At 47.6% G+C, this 16,957-nt stretch overlaps 1 protein-coding gene across 2 annotated transcripts in view; it reads right to left on the bottom strand.

Annotated features, from left to right (window-relative positions):
* malt3 (MALT paracaspase 3) overlaps positions 1-16,957 on the bottom strand; it is a 113,085-nt gene that overhangs the window by 40,990 nt on the left and 55,138 nt on the right. For both annotated transcript variants that reach the window (XM_078429974.1, XM_078429973.1), the window contains exons 6-9: positions 13,460-13,507; positions 12,273-12,326; positions 9,744-9,770; positions 7,185-7,388 (exon numbers count right to left, since the gene is read on the bottom strand). In XM_078429974.1, coding sequence (XP_078286100.1) covers positions 7,185-7,388; positions 9,744-9,770; positions 12,273-12,326; positions 13,460-13,507 — 333 coding nt within the window. The remainder of the gene's footprint in view (positions 1-7,184; positions 7,389-9,743; positions 9,771-12,272; positions 12,327-13,459; positions 13,508-16,957) is intronic.

Below are 16,957 nucleotides of genomic sequence, written 5' to 3'. Positions count from 1 at the left end.
CAGATTCGCTACCACAGCCACGTGTGTTTTCACGGAGCTTGCCTGCGCCCACAACTGCTGCCTCACCCTATCCCACAGCCAACAATGGACCATTGTGGGCTCCACATTTCCTTGATTATCGTTGCTTCTTGCATGTTTTCCATCCATTTGTCCTAAGTACTGTCATTCCCCTTTCCCCGGACTCTCAGTCCTGAAGAAGGGTCTTGATCCAAAGCGTCACCCATTCCTTCTCTCCAGAGATGCTGCCCGTCCCGCTGAGTTACTCCAGCTTTTTGTGCCTATCTTCGGTTTAAACCAGCATCTCTAGTTCCTCGCTGCACGTCAAAAGGGTATGAGGCGTGAATTGTCCAAGATAGACTGGCGATTGATGCTGAAAGGGTTGACATGCAATGGAAGACATTTAAAGGTCGCATGGATGAACTACAACAAGTGTTCATCCCAGTTTGGCAAAAGAACAAACCAGGAAAGGTAGTGCATCCGTGGCTAACAAGGGAAATCAAGGATAGTATTAAAACAAAAGATGAAGCATACAGATTAGCCAGAAAAAGTAGCATACCAGAGGACTGGGAGAAATTCAGAGTCCAGCAGAGGAGGACAAAGGGCTTAATTAGGAAAGGGAAAATAGATTATGAGGGAAAACTGGAAAGAACATAAAAACTGACTGCAAAAGCTTTTATAGATATGTCAAGAGAAAAAGATTAGTTAAGACAAATGTAGGTCCCTTGCAGTCGGAAACAGGTGAATTGATCATAGGGAACAAGGAGATGGCAGACCAATTGAACAAATACTTTGGTTCTGTCTTCACTAAGGAAGACAAAAACCGTCTGCCGGAAATAGCGGGGGACCGGGGTCTAATGAGATGGAGGAACTGAGGGAAATCCAGGTTAGTCGGGAAGTGGTGTTAGGTAAATTAAATGGATTAAAGACAGATAAATCCCCAGGGCCAGATAGGCTGCATCCCAGAGTGCTTAAGGAAGTAGCCTCAGAAATAGTGGATGCATTAGTGATAATTTTTCAAAACTCTTTAGATTCTGGAGTAGTTCCTGAGGACTGGAGGGTAGCTAATGTAACCCCACTTTTTAAAAAGGGAGGGAGAGAGAAAACGGGGAATTATAGACCAGTTAGCCTAACATCGGTAGGGGGGAAAATGCTAGAGTCAGTTATTAAAGACGTGATAGCATCACATTTGGAAAGTGGTGAAATCATCGGACAAAGTCAGCATGGATTTACCAAAGGCAAATCATGTCTGACGAATCTTATAGAATTTTTCGAGGATGTAACTAGTAGAGTGGATAAGGGAGAACCAGTCGATGTGTTATATCTGGACTTTCAGAAGGCCTTCGACAAGGTCCCACATAGGAGATTGGTGTACAAACTTAAAGCACACGGTATTGAGGGTTCAGTGTTGAGGTGGATAGAAAATTGGTTGGCGGACAGGAAGCAAAGAGTAGGAATAAACGGGTCCTTTTCGGAATGGCAGGCAGTGACTAGTGGGGTACCGCAAGGTTCAGTGCTGGGACCCCAGTTATTTACAGTGTACATTAATGATTTGGACGAGGGAATTGAATGCAACATCTCTAAGTTTGCGGATGACACGAAGCTGGGTGGCAGTGTTAGCTGCGAGGAGGATGCTAGGAGGCTGCAGAGTGACTTGGATAGATTAGGCGAGTGGGCAAATGCATGGCAGATGCAATATAATGTGGATAAATGTGAGGTTATCCACTTTGGCGGCAAGAACAGGAAAGCAGAGTATTACCTGAATGGTGATCGATTGGGAGAAGGGGAGATGCAACGTGACCTGGGTGTCATGGTGCACCAGTCATTGAAAGCAAGCATGCAGGTGCAGCAGGCAGTGAAGAAAGCGAATGGTATGTTGGCATTCATAGCAAGAGGATTTGAGTTTAGGAGCGGGGAGGTTCTGCTGCAGTTGTACAGGGCCTTGGTGAGACCGCACCTGGAGCATTGTGTGCAGTTTTGGTCTCCTAACCTGAGGAAAGACGTTCTTGCCTTAGAGGGAGTACAGAGAAGGTTCACCAGATTGATCCCTGGGATGGCGGGACTTTCATATGAGGAAAGACTGGATAGACTGGGCTTGTACTCGCTGGAATTTAGAAGACTGAGGGGGGATCTTATAGAAACATATAAAATTCTTAAGGGGTTGGAGAGGCTAGATGCGGGAAGATTGTTCCCGATGTTGGGGGAGTCCAGAACCAGGGGTCACAGCTTAAGGATAAGGGGGAAGTCTTTTAGGACCGAGATGAGAAAACATTTCTTCACACAGAGAGTGGTGAGTCTGTGGAATTCTCTGCCACAGAAGGTAGTTGAGGCCAGTTCATTGGCTATATTTAAGAGGGAGTTAGATGTGGCCCTTTTTGCTAAAGGGATCAGGGGGTATGGAGAGAAGGCAGGTACAGGCTACTGAGCCATGATCATATTGAATGGCGGTCGAAGGGCCGAATGGCCTACTCCTGCACCTATTTTCTATGGTTCTATGTTTCTAAAACGATCCCTTTTCAGGGCGGCACGGTGGCGCAGCGCCGGAGACCCGGGTTCGATCCCTACTCCGGGTGCTGCCTGCACGGAGTTTGTACGTTCTCCCCGTGACCTGCGTGGGTTTTCTCCAAGATCTTCGGTTTTCTCCCACACTCCAAAGACGTACAGGTTTGCAGTTTAATGGGCTTGGTAAATGTAAAAATTGTCCCTGGTGGGTGTAGGATAGTGTTAATGTGCAGGGATCGCTGGTTGGCGCGGACCCGGTGGGCCGAAGGGCCTGTTTCCGTGCTGTATCTCTAAACTCTAAAAAAAATGTAATATACAAATTCCACCATCCTTAAACTCTCAGTTATCGAAACTGGCTGAAGGTTGTAGAGTTGATTGGTGACTGGATATCCTAAACAGTTTAACACATGCACACTCAGTCCCATTCACAGTCACGCACACTCCAAAGACGTACAGGTATGTAGGTTAATTTGATTGGGTAAATGTAAAAAATTGTCCCTAGTGTGTGTAGGATAGTGTTAATGTGCGGGGATCGCTGGGCGGCGCAAACTTGGTGGGCCGAAAAGGCCTGTTTCCTCGCTGTATATATATGATATGATATGATGATATAGACAGCAGCTAATACAAATCAGCTTACATATGCTCATTTTGGCTTAAAGATATCCTACAAGCAAAGCCATCACACTTATCGAAGACAGACACAAAATGCTGGAGTAACCCAGCGGGACAGGCAGCATCTCTGGAGAGAAGGAATGGGTGACATTTCATGTTGAGACCTTCTTCAGACCCGAAACGCCACCCATTCCTTCTATCCAGAAATGCTGCCTGTCCCGCTGAGTTACTCCAGCATTTGGTATCTGTCTTCTCTGAGCTACACTGCCCTTTTTTAATGCAGTCCTGAGGCATTACCCATTTATAAACAGGAATTAGTCACAGAGTCAGACACAGTGGCACACGCCCTTCAGCCCAACCTGCTCATGCAAACCAACAGGTCCCATCTACACTAGTCGCACCTGCCTGCGTTTGGCCCATATCCCTCTAAACCTGTCATATCCATGGACCTATCTAAATGTTTCTTAAATGTTGTGATATTTAAGAATATCACAACATGTTCTTGTGTTGTGATACAAGACAACACAACTGCCCCAACTACCTCCTCTGGCAGCTCATTACATATTCGTACCGCCATTTGCGTAAAAAAGTTGTCCCTCAACATTCCTATTAAATCTTTCCCCCCTCACCTCAAACCTTTGTCCTCTGGTTCATTATTCCCCCACGCTGGGTTGAAGACTGTGCATTTGCCATATCAATTCCTCTCATGATAGGGTAATGTATACAGGGGACAAGAGGTTCAGTGTAGTTCATTGTCACGTGTAACGAGGTACAGTGAAAAGCTTTTGTTCCCCTTTGTCTCTCTTTGTCCCCATTGTTTTTGTCAATGCACAAGTTGTTCATCTGCCCGCAACCTTCACTGGAAGAGTCTAGCTGAACGGTCTTGACCCAAAGAGTTAACCATCAATTTCCCTCCGCAGATGCTGCCTGACCTGCTAGGTTCCTCTTGCGGTTTGTTTTTTTTGCTCCAGATTCTAACATCTGCACTCTCTTGTCTCTCCACTTCCCCTGGTGGTAGGGTTGCCGACTGTCCCTTATTAGCCGGGACATCCTGTATATTGGGCTAAATTGGTTTGTCCCGTATGGGACCGCCCTTGTCCCGTATTATGCTCGGGGGGCGCTGTAGGCCCGGACACTGTAGGCCCGGACACTATAGGCCCGGACACTGTAGGCCAGGACACTGTAGGCCAGGACACTATAGGTCAGGACACTGTAGGCCAGGACACTATCGGCCAGGACACTATAGGCCAGGACACCGTAGGCCAGGACACCGTAGGCCCGGACACTGTAGGCCCGGGGGCCGCTGTAGGCCAGGGCAATTTAGGCCCGGAGGCCCGGGCGCCGCCTAATGGAGGTTGCGTAGCAACCCGGCTCGGGCGGCCACCATTAGTGGAGCGGGAGCACGTGTCCGCTGGCTGGGTGAGGTCACGTGGGGCGCAGGGCAGTGATGTCACCTTTTGTCCCTTATTTGGGAGTGAGGAAGTTGGCAACCCTAACTGATGGTTGGGTTTGGTTGGAGCGCAGTAATACCATCCACGTGACTATCCCACCTCTAGTCCCAGCCTCTGAATTGGCCAGTTCCCTCAGTGCCTTCTGGTTTCCTGAATTTTAGCTACTGAGAACGACTGATTTGCACTTTTGCTATCCGCTTGGTTAATCCATTCACATGGCTTTCCTGTGGTGCTATTTTATTTTGGGCTTTGGGTCATTTAATTTAAGAAGGTGATGCCACTGATAAAATAGGAGATTATCTCAACGTGTCTGCTTCTCATGTCATAAACGGCAATCCAAGTTAGGAAGATGCGTTATCCTGTTGCCACCAGAGTCCCAGCCCCTACCCACCCCTGACTCTGCACCATTCTAGATAAAGACCTGCAGTTTAAATTTCAACCATCAGCAGAATGGGCATAGATATTAGGTGAGACAATCCTAGTGTGTCAAACGTCAATGCTCAGCTGCAAGGTCTGTCCATCTCATCGATTTCAACACACAGAGAGAATTGCAGCACAAATGCGGGTGGCAGGGGAATGGGGTTAGGAGGGAGAGATAGATCAGGCATGATTGAATGGCAGAGTAGACTTGAGGGGCCGAATGGCCTAATTCTGCTCCTATCACTTATGAACTTATGAACAAAAGAAGGCCAATCAGCCCATCGTGTTCATACTGCAAGAGCAATCAAAAACCATCTCTCCTCTTTCTTTGTTTCAAATATCTTTATGTTTTCTTTTAAATCCTTAACAGAATTTAAATAAACTAAACAACAACATTAATCTGCAATTGAGAACTTTTGGGGTCACCACAGGCTGGATATTAATGTGGAAGACACAGATTGCTAGAGTAACTCAGCTGGTCAAGCAGCATCTCCGGAGATCATGGCGAGGTGACGTTTCGGGTCACATCCCTTCTTCAGAATATTAATAGATTAGCTCAGGACAACATTTGATCCCTGCTGTGCTATAAATGAATAAATGATGACACTTTCTCTTTAACTGCCCTTCCCTTTAACTTTATGCTCAGTAATTATCAGGCACGGGGTGGCACAGTGTTGCAGCTGGTTGAGCCACTGCCTCACAGCGCCAGTGACTCGGTTTCCATCCTGACCTCGGGTGCTGCTTGTGCGGAGCATGCACGTTCTCCCTGTGACTGTGTGGGTTTCCTCCGGATGTCCCGGTTTCCTCACACATTCCAAAGACGTGCAGGTTTGTAGGTTAATTAGCCCTCCGTAAATTACCCTTAGTGTGTACAAAATGGATGCAAAAGTGGGATCATTTAGAACTAGATTGATCAGGTGATGGTCGGCATGGTCTCAGTGGACCGAAGGGCCTGTTATCGTGCTGTACCACTAAATGTAAAATATTACATTAATCCAAATGCAAAATAATGATAGTCTACATTTTCTTGTAGTGGGTGACGACAAGTGTCTGATATAGGGTTGCCAACTGTCCCGTATTAGAGGGACATCCCGTATTTTGGGCTAAATTGGTTTTCCCATACGGGACCGCCCTTGTCCCATATTAGGCCCGGGGGCGCTGTAGGCCCGGAGTAGGCCCGGACAGTGTAGGCCCGGACAGTGTAGGCCCGGACAGTGTCGGCCCGGACAGTGTAGGCCCGGACAGTGTAGGCCCGGACAGTGTAGGCCCGGACAGTGTAGGCCCGGACAGTGTAGGCCCGGACAGTGTAGGCCCGGACAGTGTAAGCCCGGACAGTGTAGGTCCGGACAGTGTAGGCCCGGACAGTGTAGGTCTGGACAGAGTAGGCCGGGACAGTGTAGGCCCGGACAGTGTAGGCCCGGACAGTGTAGGCCCGGACAGTGTAGGCCCGGACAGTGTAGGCCCGGACAGTGTAGGCCCGGATAGTGTAGGTCGGGACGGTGTAGGCCCGGACAGTGTAGGTCCTGGCCCGGGGCGCCGCCATTGGTGGAGCGGGAGCACGTGGCCGCTGGCTGGGTGAGGTCACATGGGGCACGGGCGGTGATGTCACCATCTCCCTTTATTAGGAGTGAGATAGTTGGCAACCCTAGTCTGACGTTATTCTTGAACATCAGAAAACAACGCATATCATGTTAGGATTAGCTAATCTATGAATAGGTATGGACTGTGTAGTAACACGTAGACCAAGAATAAATTTGAATTCTTAAATATAAGCAAGGTTACAGTTAAGGCCTTGTGTCTTCTCCTCAAAACCAGGTAGTGGCCATAAATCAAAGTATTTTAAGATTGGTGAGGTAAGCTCACTTTAAGAAAAGGACGGTGAATCTGTGGAGTTCATTGTGGAGGCCAAGTCAGTGGATATTTTTAAGGCAGAGATAGATAGATTCTTGATTAGTACGGGTGTCAGGTGTTTATGGGGAGAGGGCTGGGGTTTAGAAGGGAAGATAGATCAGCCATGATTGAATGGTGGAGTAGACTTGATGGGCCTTACGAACATCAACTTATGAAGACATAGGAGTGGTCGGAACTGGAATAAGTACCAAATTAATTCTGACTCTTTTAAATAGTTCTATTCATAAGACAAATACATTGAAACGTTAATCTTGCTGACATGGACCATGCACAGCATCTGAATGCACTCACCATATACACCGTTGTCCAGGAGTTGAAGGAACTGCTTCACCGCGCTCAGCATCTCCTCTTTCGTCAGGTCCAGCAGGGAGACCACTCGGAAGTCCAGTTGCTGCAGCAGATTCGACAGCTCAAAGACATCCATCATGGTCGCAACCAGTTTGGGATGGTTGGCATAGTTCATGTTCCCAATCAGTAACGCCACCTTGTCCGTTGCTGAAATACAAGCAACAACTAACGTTTGATAAAGCGCTCGGGAGGGGAAAGGGTGGGCTGGAGGGTGAAGCTGTAGATAGACTGTAGATATGTTGAAAGACTGGAGCGACTAGGCTTGTATACACTGGAATTTAGAAGGATGAGAGGGGATCTTATCGAAACGTATAAGATTATTAAGGGGTTAGACACGTTAGAGGCAGGAAACATGTTCCCAATGTTGGGGGAGTCCAGAACCAGAGGCCACAGTTTAAGAATAAGGGGTAGGCCATTTAGAACTGAGATGAGGAAAAACTTTTTCAGTCAGAGAGTTGTGAATCTGTGGAATTCTCTGCCTCAGAAGGCAGTGGAGGCCAATTCTCTGAATGCATTCAAGAGAGAGCTAGATAGAGCTCTTAAGGATAGCGGAGTCAGGGGGTATGGGGAGAAGGCAGGAACGGGGTACTGATTGAGGATGATCAGCCATGATCACATGGAATGGCGGTGCTGGCTCGAAGGGCTGAATGGCCTCCTCCTGCACCTATTGACTATTGTCTATTGTCTATACACAAAATGCTGCAATAACTCGGTGGGTCAGGCAGCATTTCTGCAGAAAAGGAATAGGTGACATTTCGAGACCCTTCTTCAGGCTGAGAGTCAGGGGAAAGGGAACCAGTGGTTTTGTTTAGTTTATTGTCACATGTAGTGAAAAGCGTTTGTTGCGTGCGTATGTTGTGTGTGTGTGTTGTGTTGCGTTCAAAGAGGTAGGAAAAGGTTCAGAACAAATCAGAGCCGGCTCCCCGACGACCAATTAAAGGTGGAGCCTACAATGGTCCATTGTTGGCTGTGGAAGAGGTGATAACGAAGGGATACGAACAGTGAAACTAGCAGGGCGACTACAGTGATGAGGGACAGAGAGAGATGCTGCCTGTCCCTCTTAGTTACTCCAGCATTTTGTGTCTATCTTCGGTGCAAGCCAGCATCTGCAGTTCCTTCCTGCACAAGCTGTATCTTACCTGTGAGGTAGAGGTTTGTGGATTCAATTCTCAATCCAAAGACTTGAGGCACAAATCTGGGCAGACAGGCCAGGACAGTGTAAATATGTGCCAAACTCTTGAGGTGAAACCAAGAGCCCACCATCCCTCAATGGGCCAAATGTTTGCAATTGGGACTAGCTTGGATGGGGCATCTTGCTCAGCAGTTCTGGGGCCCATTTCTACGCTGTATGAGTTTGCACATTATCTCTGGGTGTCCCAATCTTCTCCCACATCCCAAAGGATGTACTCGTTGGTCGGCACGGACCGCAGGGCCTGCTTCTGTGCTGTGTGGCTCTGTGAGTAGAAGCACTAAATACTCGGGCGCTCAGGGTGGAGACTTCACCTTTTGTCCCTTATTTGGTAGTGAGAAAATTGGCAACCCTAATTGCAGGAGTGGGGGGGGGAGAAACACATTCTAACTATACCCTGGGTATTTTTCTGAAGGGATAGCAGAGGTAGTTCATTGCTGGGTAATTGGATAGGATTTAATCTTCTCACTTTCTTTGGCCCAGTCCTTGCAAGCAGTCTGGTCTCGACTCGAAACCTCCCCTATCTCTGTTCCCCAGGGATACTGCCTGACCTGTTGAATTACTCCAGACTTTGTGTTTAGTTTAATTTAGTTTAGGGATACAGCGTGGAAACAGGCCCTTTCGGCCCACTGGGTCCGCGCCAACCAGTGATCCCCGCACATTAACACTATCCTACACCCACTAGGGACAATCTTGCATTTACCAAGCCAATTAACCTACAAACCTGTACGTCTTTGGAGTGTGGGAGGAAACCGAAGATCTCGGAGAAAACCCACGCAGGTCACGGGGAGAACGTACAAACTCCGTACAGACAGCACCCGTAGTCGGGATGGAACCCGGGTCTCCGGCGCTGCATTCGCTGTAAAACAGCAACTCTACCGCTGCGCCACCGTGCCGCACTAATTGGCCCTTTGAGGGACGTTGTGTCTTACCAGCAACCATCTCTTAATGGATATTCCCAGAGCTACAGCTGGTAAGCACCACATGACAAGAGGGAATAAAATGAAAGTGAGTTTCCTTGCATCGTCTTATAGTTCTGAACATCTCCTACAGATTTTCATCAGACAAATTGCTTCCTTGTTAACTGGGAAACTGGGTGGGGAGCGATGTAAGGCACAGAAGCATTGGCTTTGATTCTGGAAATATTAATTAAATAGAATATTATGGGAAAATAAAGGACATTTTTGATATGATTTATTGCACAAGCTGATGGTAATCGGAACTCTTACCCTGTGACAATGTCATGAAAATCTGACATCTGAACTGAATGGACACAAAGCTTCAACTACAAACACAAATGAAGAATGACATACCACAAAGCCTGACATCTTGATGTGGGGCTAGAAGGGAAAGAGAGAAAAATATGTCAGAACAAAGATATATTTTCCTGCCATTCTGAAAGAACATTACAGCTGCATCATTGATATAAATAGACAGATTTTACACAGAGGTTAAAAAAAGACATTACAACAAAGAAACATAGAAAAATAGGTGCAGGAGAAGGCCATTCGGCCCTTCGAGCCAGCACTGCCATTCAATATGATCATGGCTGATCGTCCAGAATCAATACCCCGTTCCTGCTTTCTCCCCACATCCCTTGATTCCGTTAGCCCTAAGGGCTAAATTTAACTCTCTCTTGAAAACATCCAGTGCATTGGCTTCCACTGCCTTCTGTGGCAGAGAATTTAACAGATTCACAACTCTCTGGGTGAAAAACCTTTGCTTGGTCATCCTGATGAGATTTTATACATTGTTCAAAATGGTGATTTTTCATAATTTCGTAATCATAAAATTTATGAACATTTTTCATAATTTTCCATTTGACATAGAAGGCCCTTCAGCCCTTCGATTCTATGTTGACGCTCGGAGCTATCTTATCATTTCCAGCCCCCATTTAGTTCCTTGCAATCCCATTCACTCTTACAGGCTCATAAACCTCTCCTGATTCTCTCACACCTACCAGGGCCAGTTTACATGGCCAATTGACCTACCTAACAATACCACAAATACAGTTTAGCGGTAGACACAAAGTGCTGCAGTAACTCAGCGGGTAAGGCAGCATCTCTGGAGAAAATGGATGGGTGACATTAGGGGTTGGAACCCTTCTTCAGACTGGAGAAGGGTTCCGACCCGAAGCGTCATGTACCCTTTTTCTCCAGAGATGCTGCCTGACCCGCTGAGTTACTCCAGCATTTTGAATCGATCTTCGGTGCAAACCAGAATCTGCAATTCCTCCCTACGAGGGTTGCCAACTTCCTCACTCCCAAATACGGGACAAGGTGACGTCACTGCCCCGTGCCCCACGTGACCTCACCCAGCCAGCGGCCACGTGCTCCCGCTTCACTAATGGTGGCCACACGAGCCAGGAGGCGGGTTGCTACGCAACCTCCGTTCGGCGAACACACTCAGTCCCGCTCCCCGTACAGACTCCGTTGGCCTATACTGCTCGGGACTACAGCGGCCCCCAGGCCTACAGCGCCCCCCCCCCCTCATCCCGGGCCTAACACAGGACAAGGCGGTCCCGTACGGGACAAACCAATTTAGCCCAAAACACGGGATGTCTCGGCTAATACGGGACAGTTGGCAACCCTACTTCCTGCAGAGTTTAGTGTTACACAGATATGGAACTTGTCCTGTCTAGTTTCACCCAGCAAAGAACAAGCTGTACTATCCCTTTATAAAAGTACCCAGGATATAGTTTTAATGCTCTTTTATGTTGAGAGTGGAGAGAACTAGGAAACATGCAACAAGACACACGGTGGCGCAGCGGTAGAGTTGCTGCCTTACAGCAAATGCAGCGCTGGAGACCCGGGTTCGATCGCGACTAAGGGTGCTGTCTGTACGGAGTTTGTACGTTCTCCCCGTGACCTGTGTGGGTTTTCTCCGAGATCTTCAGATTCATTCCACACTCCAAAGACGTGCGGGTATGTAGGTGAATTGGCTTGGTAAATGTAAAAATTGTTCCTAGTGTGTGTAGGATAGTGTTAATATGTGGAGATCGCTGGTTGGCACGGACCCGGTGGGCCGAATGGCCTGTTTCCGCGCCGAATCTCTAAACTAAAGTAAACTAAACAGAACGATTCACCACAGCAAAACTCTGAGAGTTTGCTTTTAAGGAACCTGGGGCTTCACAGGGTTTTCAGATACAAATCCAAGGATAGTTAAAAGCCCGGTGTCATTTAAGTTAAATAACATTAAATTTTTAATGAATGTAGTTTCATTTTCTTCAGACTGATATCCAGATATTTTGTACAGAGGTTTGAAGCTGAGGATTGATTGGACAAATGAGCATTGCATCTAGGGTTGCCAACTTCCTCAATCCCAAATAAGGGACAAGGTGACGTCACCGCCCCGCGTGACCTCACCCAGCCAACGGCCACGCGCTCCCGCTCCACCAATGGCAGCCGCCATTGGTGGAGCGGGACCACGTGGCCGCTGGCTGGGTGAGGTCATGTGGGGCGCAGGGCGGTGACGTCACCCATTAGTCCCTTATTTGGGAGTGAGATAGTTTGACAACCCTAAATTACATCACCCAGTTTTACTAGAACCTGTCCTCTGACGGAATTACTTTTCCTTTCTCACTTCACGCCCGCACACACGCGCAGGGAAAGGTCACCATTATGTCAGGAAGGAACTGCAGATGTTGGCTTTAGCCGAAGTTAGATAGAGAAAAAACAAACTGTAGTAACCCTACGGGACAGGCAGCATCCCTGGAGAGAAGGAACGGGTGACGTTTCGGGTCGAGACTGAAGAAGGGTCTCGACCCGAAACGTCACCCATTCCTTCTCTCCAGAGATCCTGCCTGTCCAGTTATGATTGTGTTAAGTGCTATCACGCCTCACCTGGAGTCAGATGGACTGGTGTGGACTTGCCAGCTGCCTTCCATTCACACGAACCTGGATACAAATCATTGCACATCACTGCACCATTTCAAAACCACCGCAGAACGTTTGTCAATAAACCTCACCCAATAGTCTATGCTGCTTAAACTTGTTCACTCGAATTTTAGTTTAGTTTAGTTTAGAGATACGGCGCTGAAACAGGCCCTTCGGCCCACCGGGTCCGCGCCGACCAACGATCCCCGCACACCAACACTCTCCTACGCACACAACGGACAATTTTTACATTTACCAAGCCAATTAACCTACTGTACAAACCTGTACGTCTTTGGAGTGTGGGAGGAAACCGAAGATCTCGGAGAAAACCCACGCAGGTCACGGGGAGAACATACAAACTCCGTACAGACAGCACCCGTAGTCGGGATCGAACCCGGGTCTCCGGCGCTGCATTCGCTGTAAGGCAGCAACTCTACCGCTGCGCCACCGTGCCGATTTTGATCAAATGGTGATTTACAAGTTGGATAAAGATTTGTTTGGAAAGACACAAAATGCTGGAGTAACTCAGCAGGTCAGGCAGCTCTCTGGAGAACATGGATAGGTGACATGCAGTGCTGGATAGACACAACGTGAGTGCTGGGGTAACGCAGCGGGTCAGGCAGCATCCTAGGAGAACATGGATAGATGTTGTGCAGGAAAGAACTGCAGATGCTGATTTAAAGAGAAGATGCCCTTGCAATGAAGATAGAAGGAAGATAGACACAAAATGCTGGAGTAACTCAGCAGGACAGGCAGCATCTCTGGAGAGAAGGAATGGGTGACGTTTCAGGTCGAGACCCTTCTTCAAACAGATGGATAGGTAATGTTTCTGATCGGGTCTCTTCTTCAGAGAGTTGCTTGGTGAGGTTGAGAGAAAACGATTGCTCCTTCCAACGGGGAAAGTGGGACGAGGGAAGTGAACCATTGAAGTCAAGCTCGTGTGAGGACACATTTCTTCACAGAGGGTAGTGGAACTCTCTCCCTGAAACTTGTTCAGATTGTTCTTCTTCAGATGTCTTGAGAAGGGTCTCAACCCGAAACGTCACCCATTCCATCTCTCCCAAGATGCTGCCTGGCCCGCTGAGTTACTCCAGCATTTTGTCTTTACCTCTGCAACAGTGTTTATTGAAAAAATGTTCAGATTTAATACTGACCTTTCACTCTTAGCGAGGGTAATGATACTCTGACACCAATGTTTTCAACTGCATGAGGAAATAACACGAGACACTGTAGTTAAAAGACTGGAAATGATTCACGCAAACACCCACAATCAACATCGTCCTCCAAGAGGGGAAAACCAGCCTGGCTTTAATTATAACATCAGGCGTACAAAGCTGTAACAAGTTCAGTAATAAATGCTGTGTCAGCATTCTGAAAGTACTTACTCAACTGCACGATTCAAGCCTGGACAAATAGTGAAGTGAGTCAGCATGGAAAAAGTGGGTCGAAGGGCTTGAATCTGTGCTGTATGATTGTATAATGCTACTAGACCAAGTGGACCCGTTGGGTCCAAACCTCTCCTGCATTGGTGCAGCACCCTCTCCTGCATTGGTGCAGCACCCTCTCCTCCCCCCCCTCCCCCCTCCCGCCCCTCCCCTCCCCTCCCCTCCCCTCCGCCCCTCCCCTCCGCCCCTCCCCTCCGCCCCTCCCCTTCCTCCATCCCTCCGCCCCTCCCCTTCCTCCATCCCTCCTCCCCTCCCCCCACTCCATCCCCTCAACCCCCCTTATCCACCCTCCTCCTCCATCCCTCCCTCTTCCCCCCCCATCCCTCCCTAGGAGATAGATTTAAACTTTAAAATGTGAATAACTTTAAAAATATAACACCAATTTCAATTGTAGGCCCACCCTACTCACCATTCCCCTGTGTCTCGATTGATCAAGTTTGTTACATTTTAAAAACAATTAACCTGATAAACTTTAATAAATGCACTCCCCCCCCCCCCCCCCACGACTGGTGCCTGTACTGGCGTGCCCCGGCCTGACCTTCCTCCCATGGTGCATCTGTAAACTAAACTACCAGGCTCTTGAACCAACCCACACAACCCTCATCCTACCTCGACAAAGGAATGCCCTTTGCATTACCATGCATTTGTGTTATTTTTCCAATTACTTTTTCCATGGAAAAAAGGACACCAATTGCTGGATTGACGCAGCGGGTCAGGCAGCATCCTTGTAGAACGTGGATCGGTGACGTTTCGGGTCAGGATCCTTCTTCAGACCTCGTCACCTCTGTTTGTTCTCCAGGGATGCTGCCTGACCTGCTGAGTTACTCCAGCATTAACCAGCATCTGCAGTCATCAGAAGGTCATAAGGAAGAGTAGAATTAGGCCATTCGGCCCATCAAGTCTACTCTGTCATTCAATCATGGCTGATCTATCTCTCCCTCCTAACCCCATTCTCCGGCCTTCTCCCCATAACCCCTGACACCTGCACTAATCAGCAGTTCCTTATTTCCAGAATGTTGGGACATATCAGCTCTCATTGCAAAGTATTTCTCCAGCACTATCTCTTGTACTAATTCCCAATAAATTCTCTGTTAGGCCAATGGCTGTTGAACATTTCTGTGATGATGGAATCAAAAGGCACGGTGGCGCAGTGGTAGAGTTGCTGCCTTACAATGAATGCAGCGCCAGAGACCCGGGTTCGATCCTGACTACGAGCGCCGTCTGTACGGAGTTTGTACGTTCTCCCCGTGACCTGCGTGGGTTTTCTCTGAGATCTTCGGTTTCCTCCCACACTCCAAAGACGCACAGCTATGTAGGTTAATTGGCTTGGTATATGTGTAAATTGTCCCTCGTGTGTGTAGGATAGTGTTAATGTGCGGGGTTCGCTGGTCGGTGCGGACTCGGTGTGTCGAAGGGCCTGTATTTCTAAACTAAACTAAACTATGTAATCAAAACATTTGATTAATCGTTAGAGCATTTCTTCATTCCTCATCATAAATTCTCCTATTTCTAACGGTAAGGTCACTAACTACATTTGTCTTCACTAATATTTTCCTTATCAGTGGTGGCTTTTACAATTTGTTCTCATGTTCATTGCAGGTTTACTTTTATACTCAGACAGCATGGAAACGGGGCCTTTGGTCCACCGAGTCCATGCTGACCAACAATCACCCCATATACTAATTCTATCCTACACACTCAGGACCATTTATAGAAGCCAATTAAGCTGTGAACCTGTACGTCTTTGGAGTGTGGAAGGAAACCGAAACACCCGGAGAAAACCCACACAGTCACGGGGAGAACATCCAAACACCGTACAGACAGCACCCAAGGTCAGGATTGAACCTAGGTCTCTGGCGCTGTAAGGCAGCAACTCTACTTCTGCACCGCAGTGCCACCTCTCGTGATAAATGTCTGGCCTCTCTCTTTGCTGAATTCTACGCTGCTCCCAATCCTGAGATCTGTCACTTTTCCTGGCAAGTTATTAATGCGTCCACTTTAGATCCAAGACAATCTGTATTTAGCTTCTTTTGTAAAGCATGTTTGGGTCATTTTACCCGCTTGAGTTTCTGTTCCACAATAGAATGTGGAACTGATACAATTCCTGTATTCATTCCTTGAATGTTTGCCATTTCCAATCCAACCTTGTGCCATTCAATAACGTTCTCATGTCTATAGGAACTAACTCATTCCTCATACTTCAATAGCTTGTGCAGGAAGGAACTGCAGATGCTGGTTTAAACTGAACCTGACACACAAAGCTGAAGTAACTCAGCAGGTCAGGCAGCATCTCTGGAGAAAAGAAATAGATGACGTTCCGGGTTGTTTGGATCCAAAACGTTACCTATTCCTTTTCTCCAGAGATGCTGCCTAACCCGCTGAGTTACTCCAGCTTTAGAAACATAGAAAATAGGTGCAGAAGGAGGCTATTTGGCCCTTCGAGCCAGCACCGCCATTCATTGTGATCATGGCTGATCATCCACAATCAGTAACCCGTGCCTGCCTTCTCCCCATATCCCTTGATTCCGCTAGCCCCTAGAGCTCTATCTAACTCACTTTTAAATTCATCCAGTGAATTGGCCTCCACTGCCTTATGTGGCAGAGAATTCCACAAATTCACAACTCTCTGGGTGAAAAAGTTTTTTCTCATCTCAGTTTTTCTCATCAAATCGAGAGTTTTAGTATATAGGTTACACCTGCAGAATGTTCATAACTCCCAGCTTAACTTTACCACAACAGTTTTCTTCTGCACAACTTTATCAGGATTGATGTTGAACAAATCCTTTGAGCCAAGACTAGATGTTCTCAGATATGCCATGGTCAGTCAAAGGAAACACAATGAAATTCAATAAAAATCACCTTTAGCTGTTAGACTTTAGAGATACAGCGTGGAAGGAGGCCCTTCGGCCCACTGAGATCACGCTGACCCGCAACACCCCGTACACACAGTATCCTACACACGAGGGACAATTTAGTTTTGCAGAAGCCACTTAATGTACAATCCTATACGTCTTTGGAGTGTGGGAGGTAACCGGAGCAACTGGAGAAAACCCCCGCAGGTCACAGGGAGAACGTACAAACTCCCTACTGACAGCACCTGTGGTCAGGATCGAACCCGGGTCTCTGGCGCTGTGAGGCAGCAACTCTACCGCTGCGCCACCGTGCAGATATCTTGATTTAAAATGAAGATATTGAAACTTTGTAAGG

Source organism: Rhinoraja longicauda, chromosome 38 (assembly GCF_053455715.1).
Source record: "Rhinoraja longicauda isolate Sanriku21f chromosome 38, sRhiLon1.1, whole genome shotgun sequence".
Classification (NCBI taxonomy): domain Eukaryota; kingdom Metazoa; phylum Chordata; class Chondrichthyes; order Rajiformes; family Arhynchobatidae; genus Rhinoraja; species Rhinoraja longicauda.
Note: the sequence above shows the minus strand (reverse complement) of the source record. Positions and strands in the feature narration are given on the sequence as shown.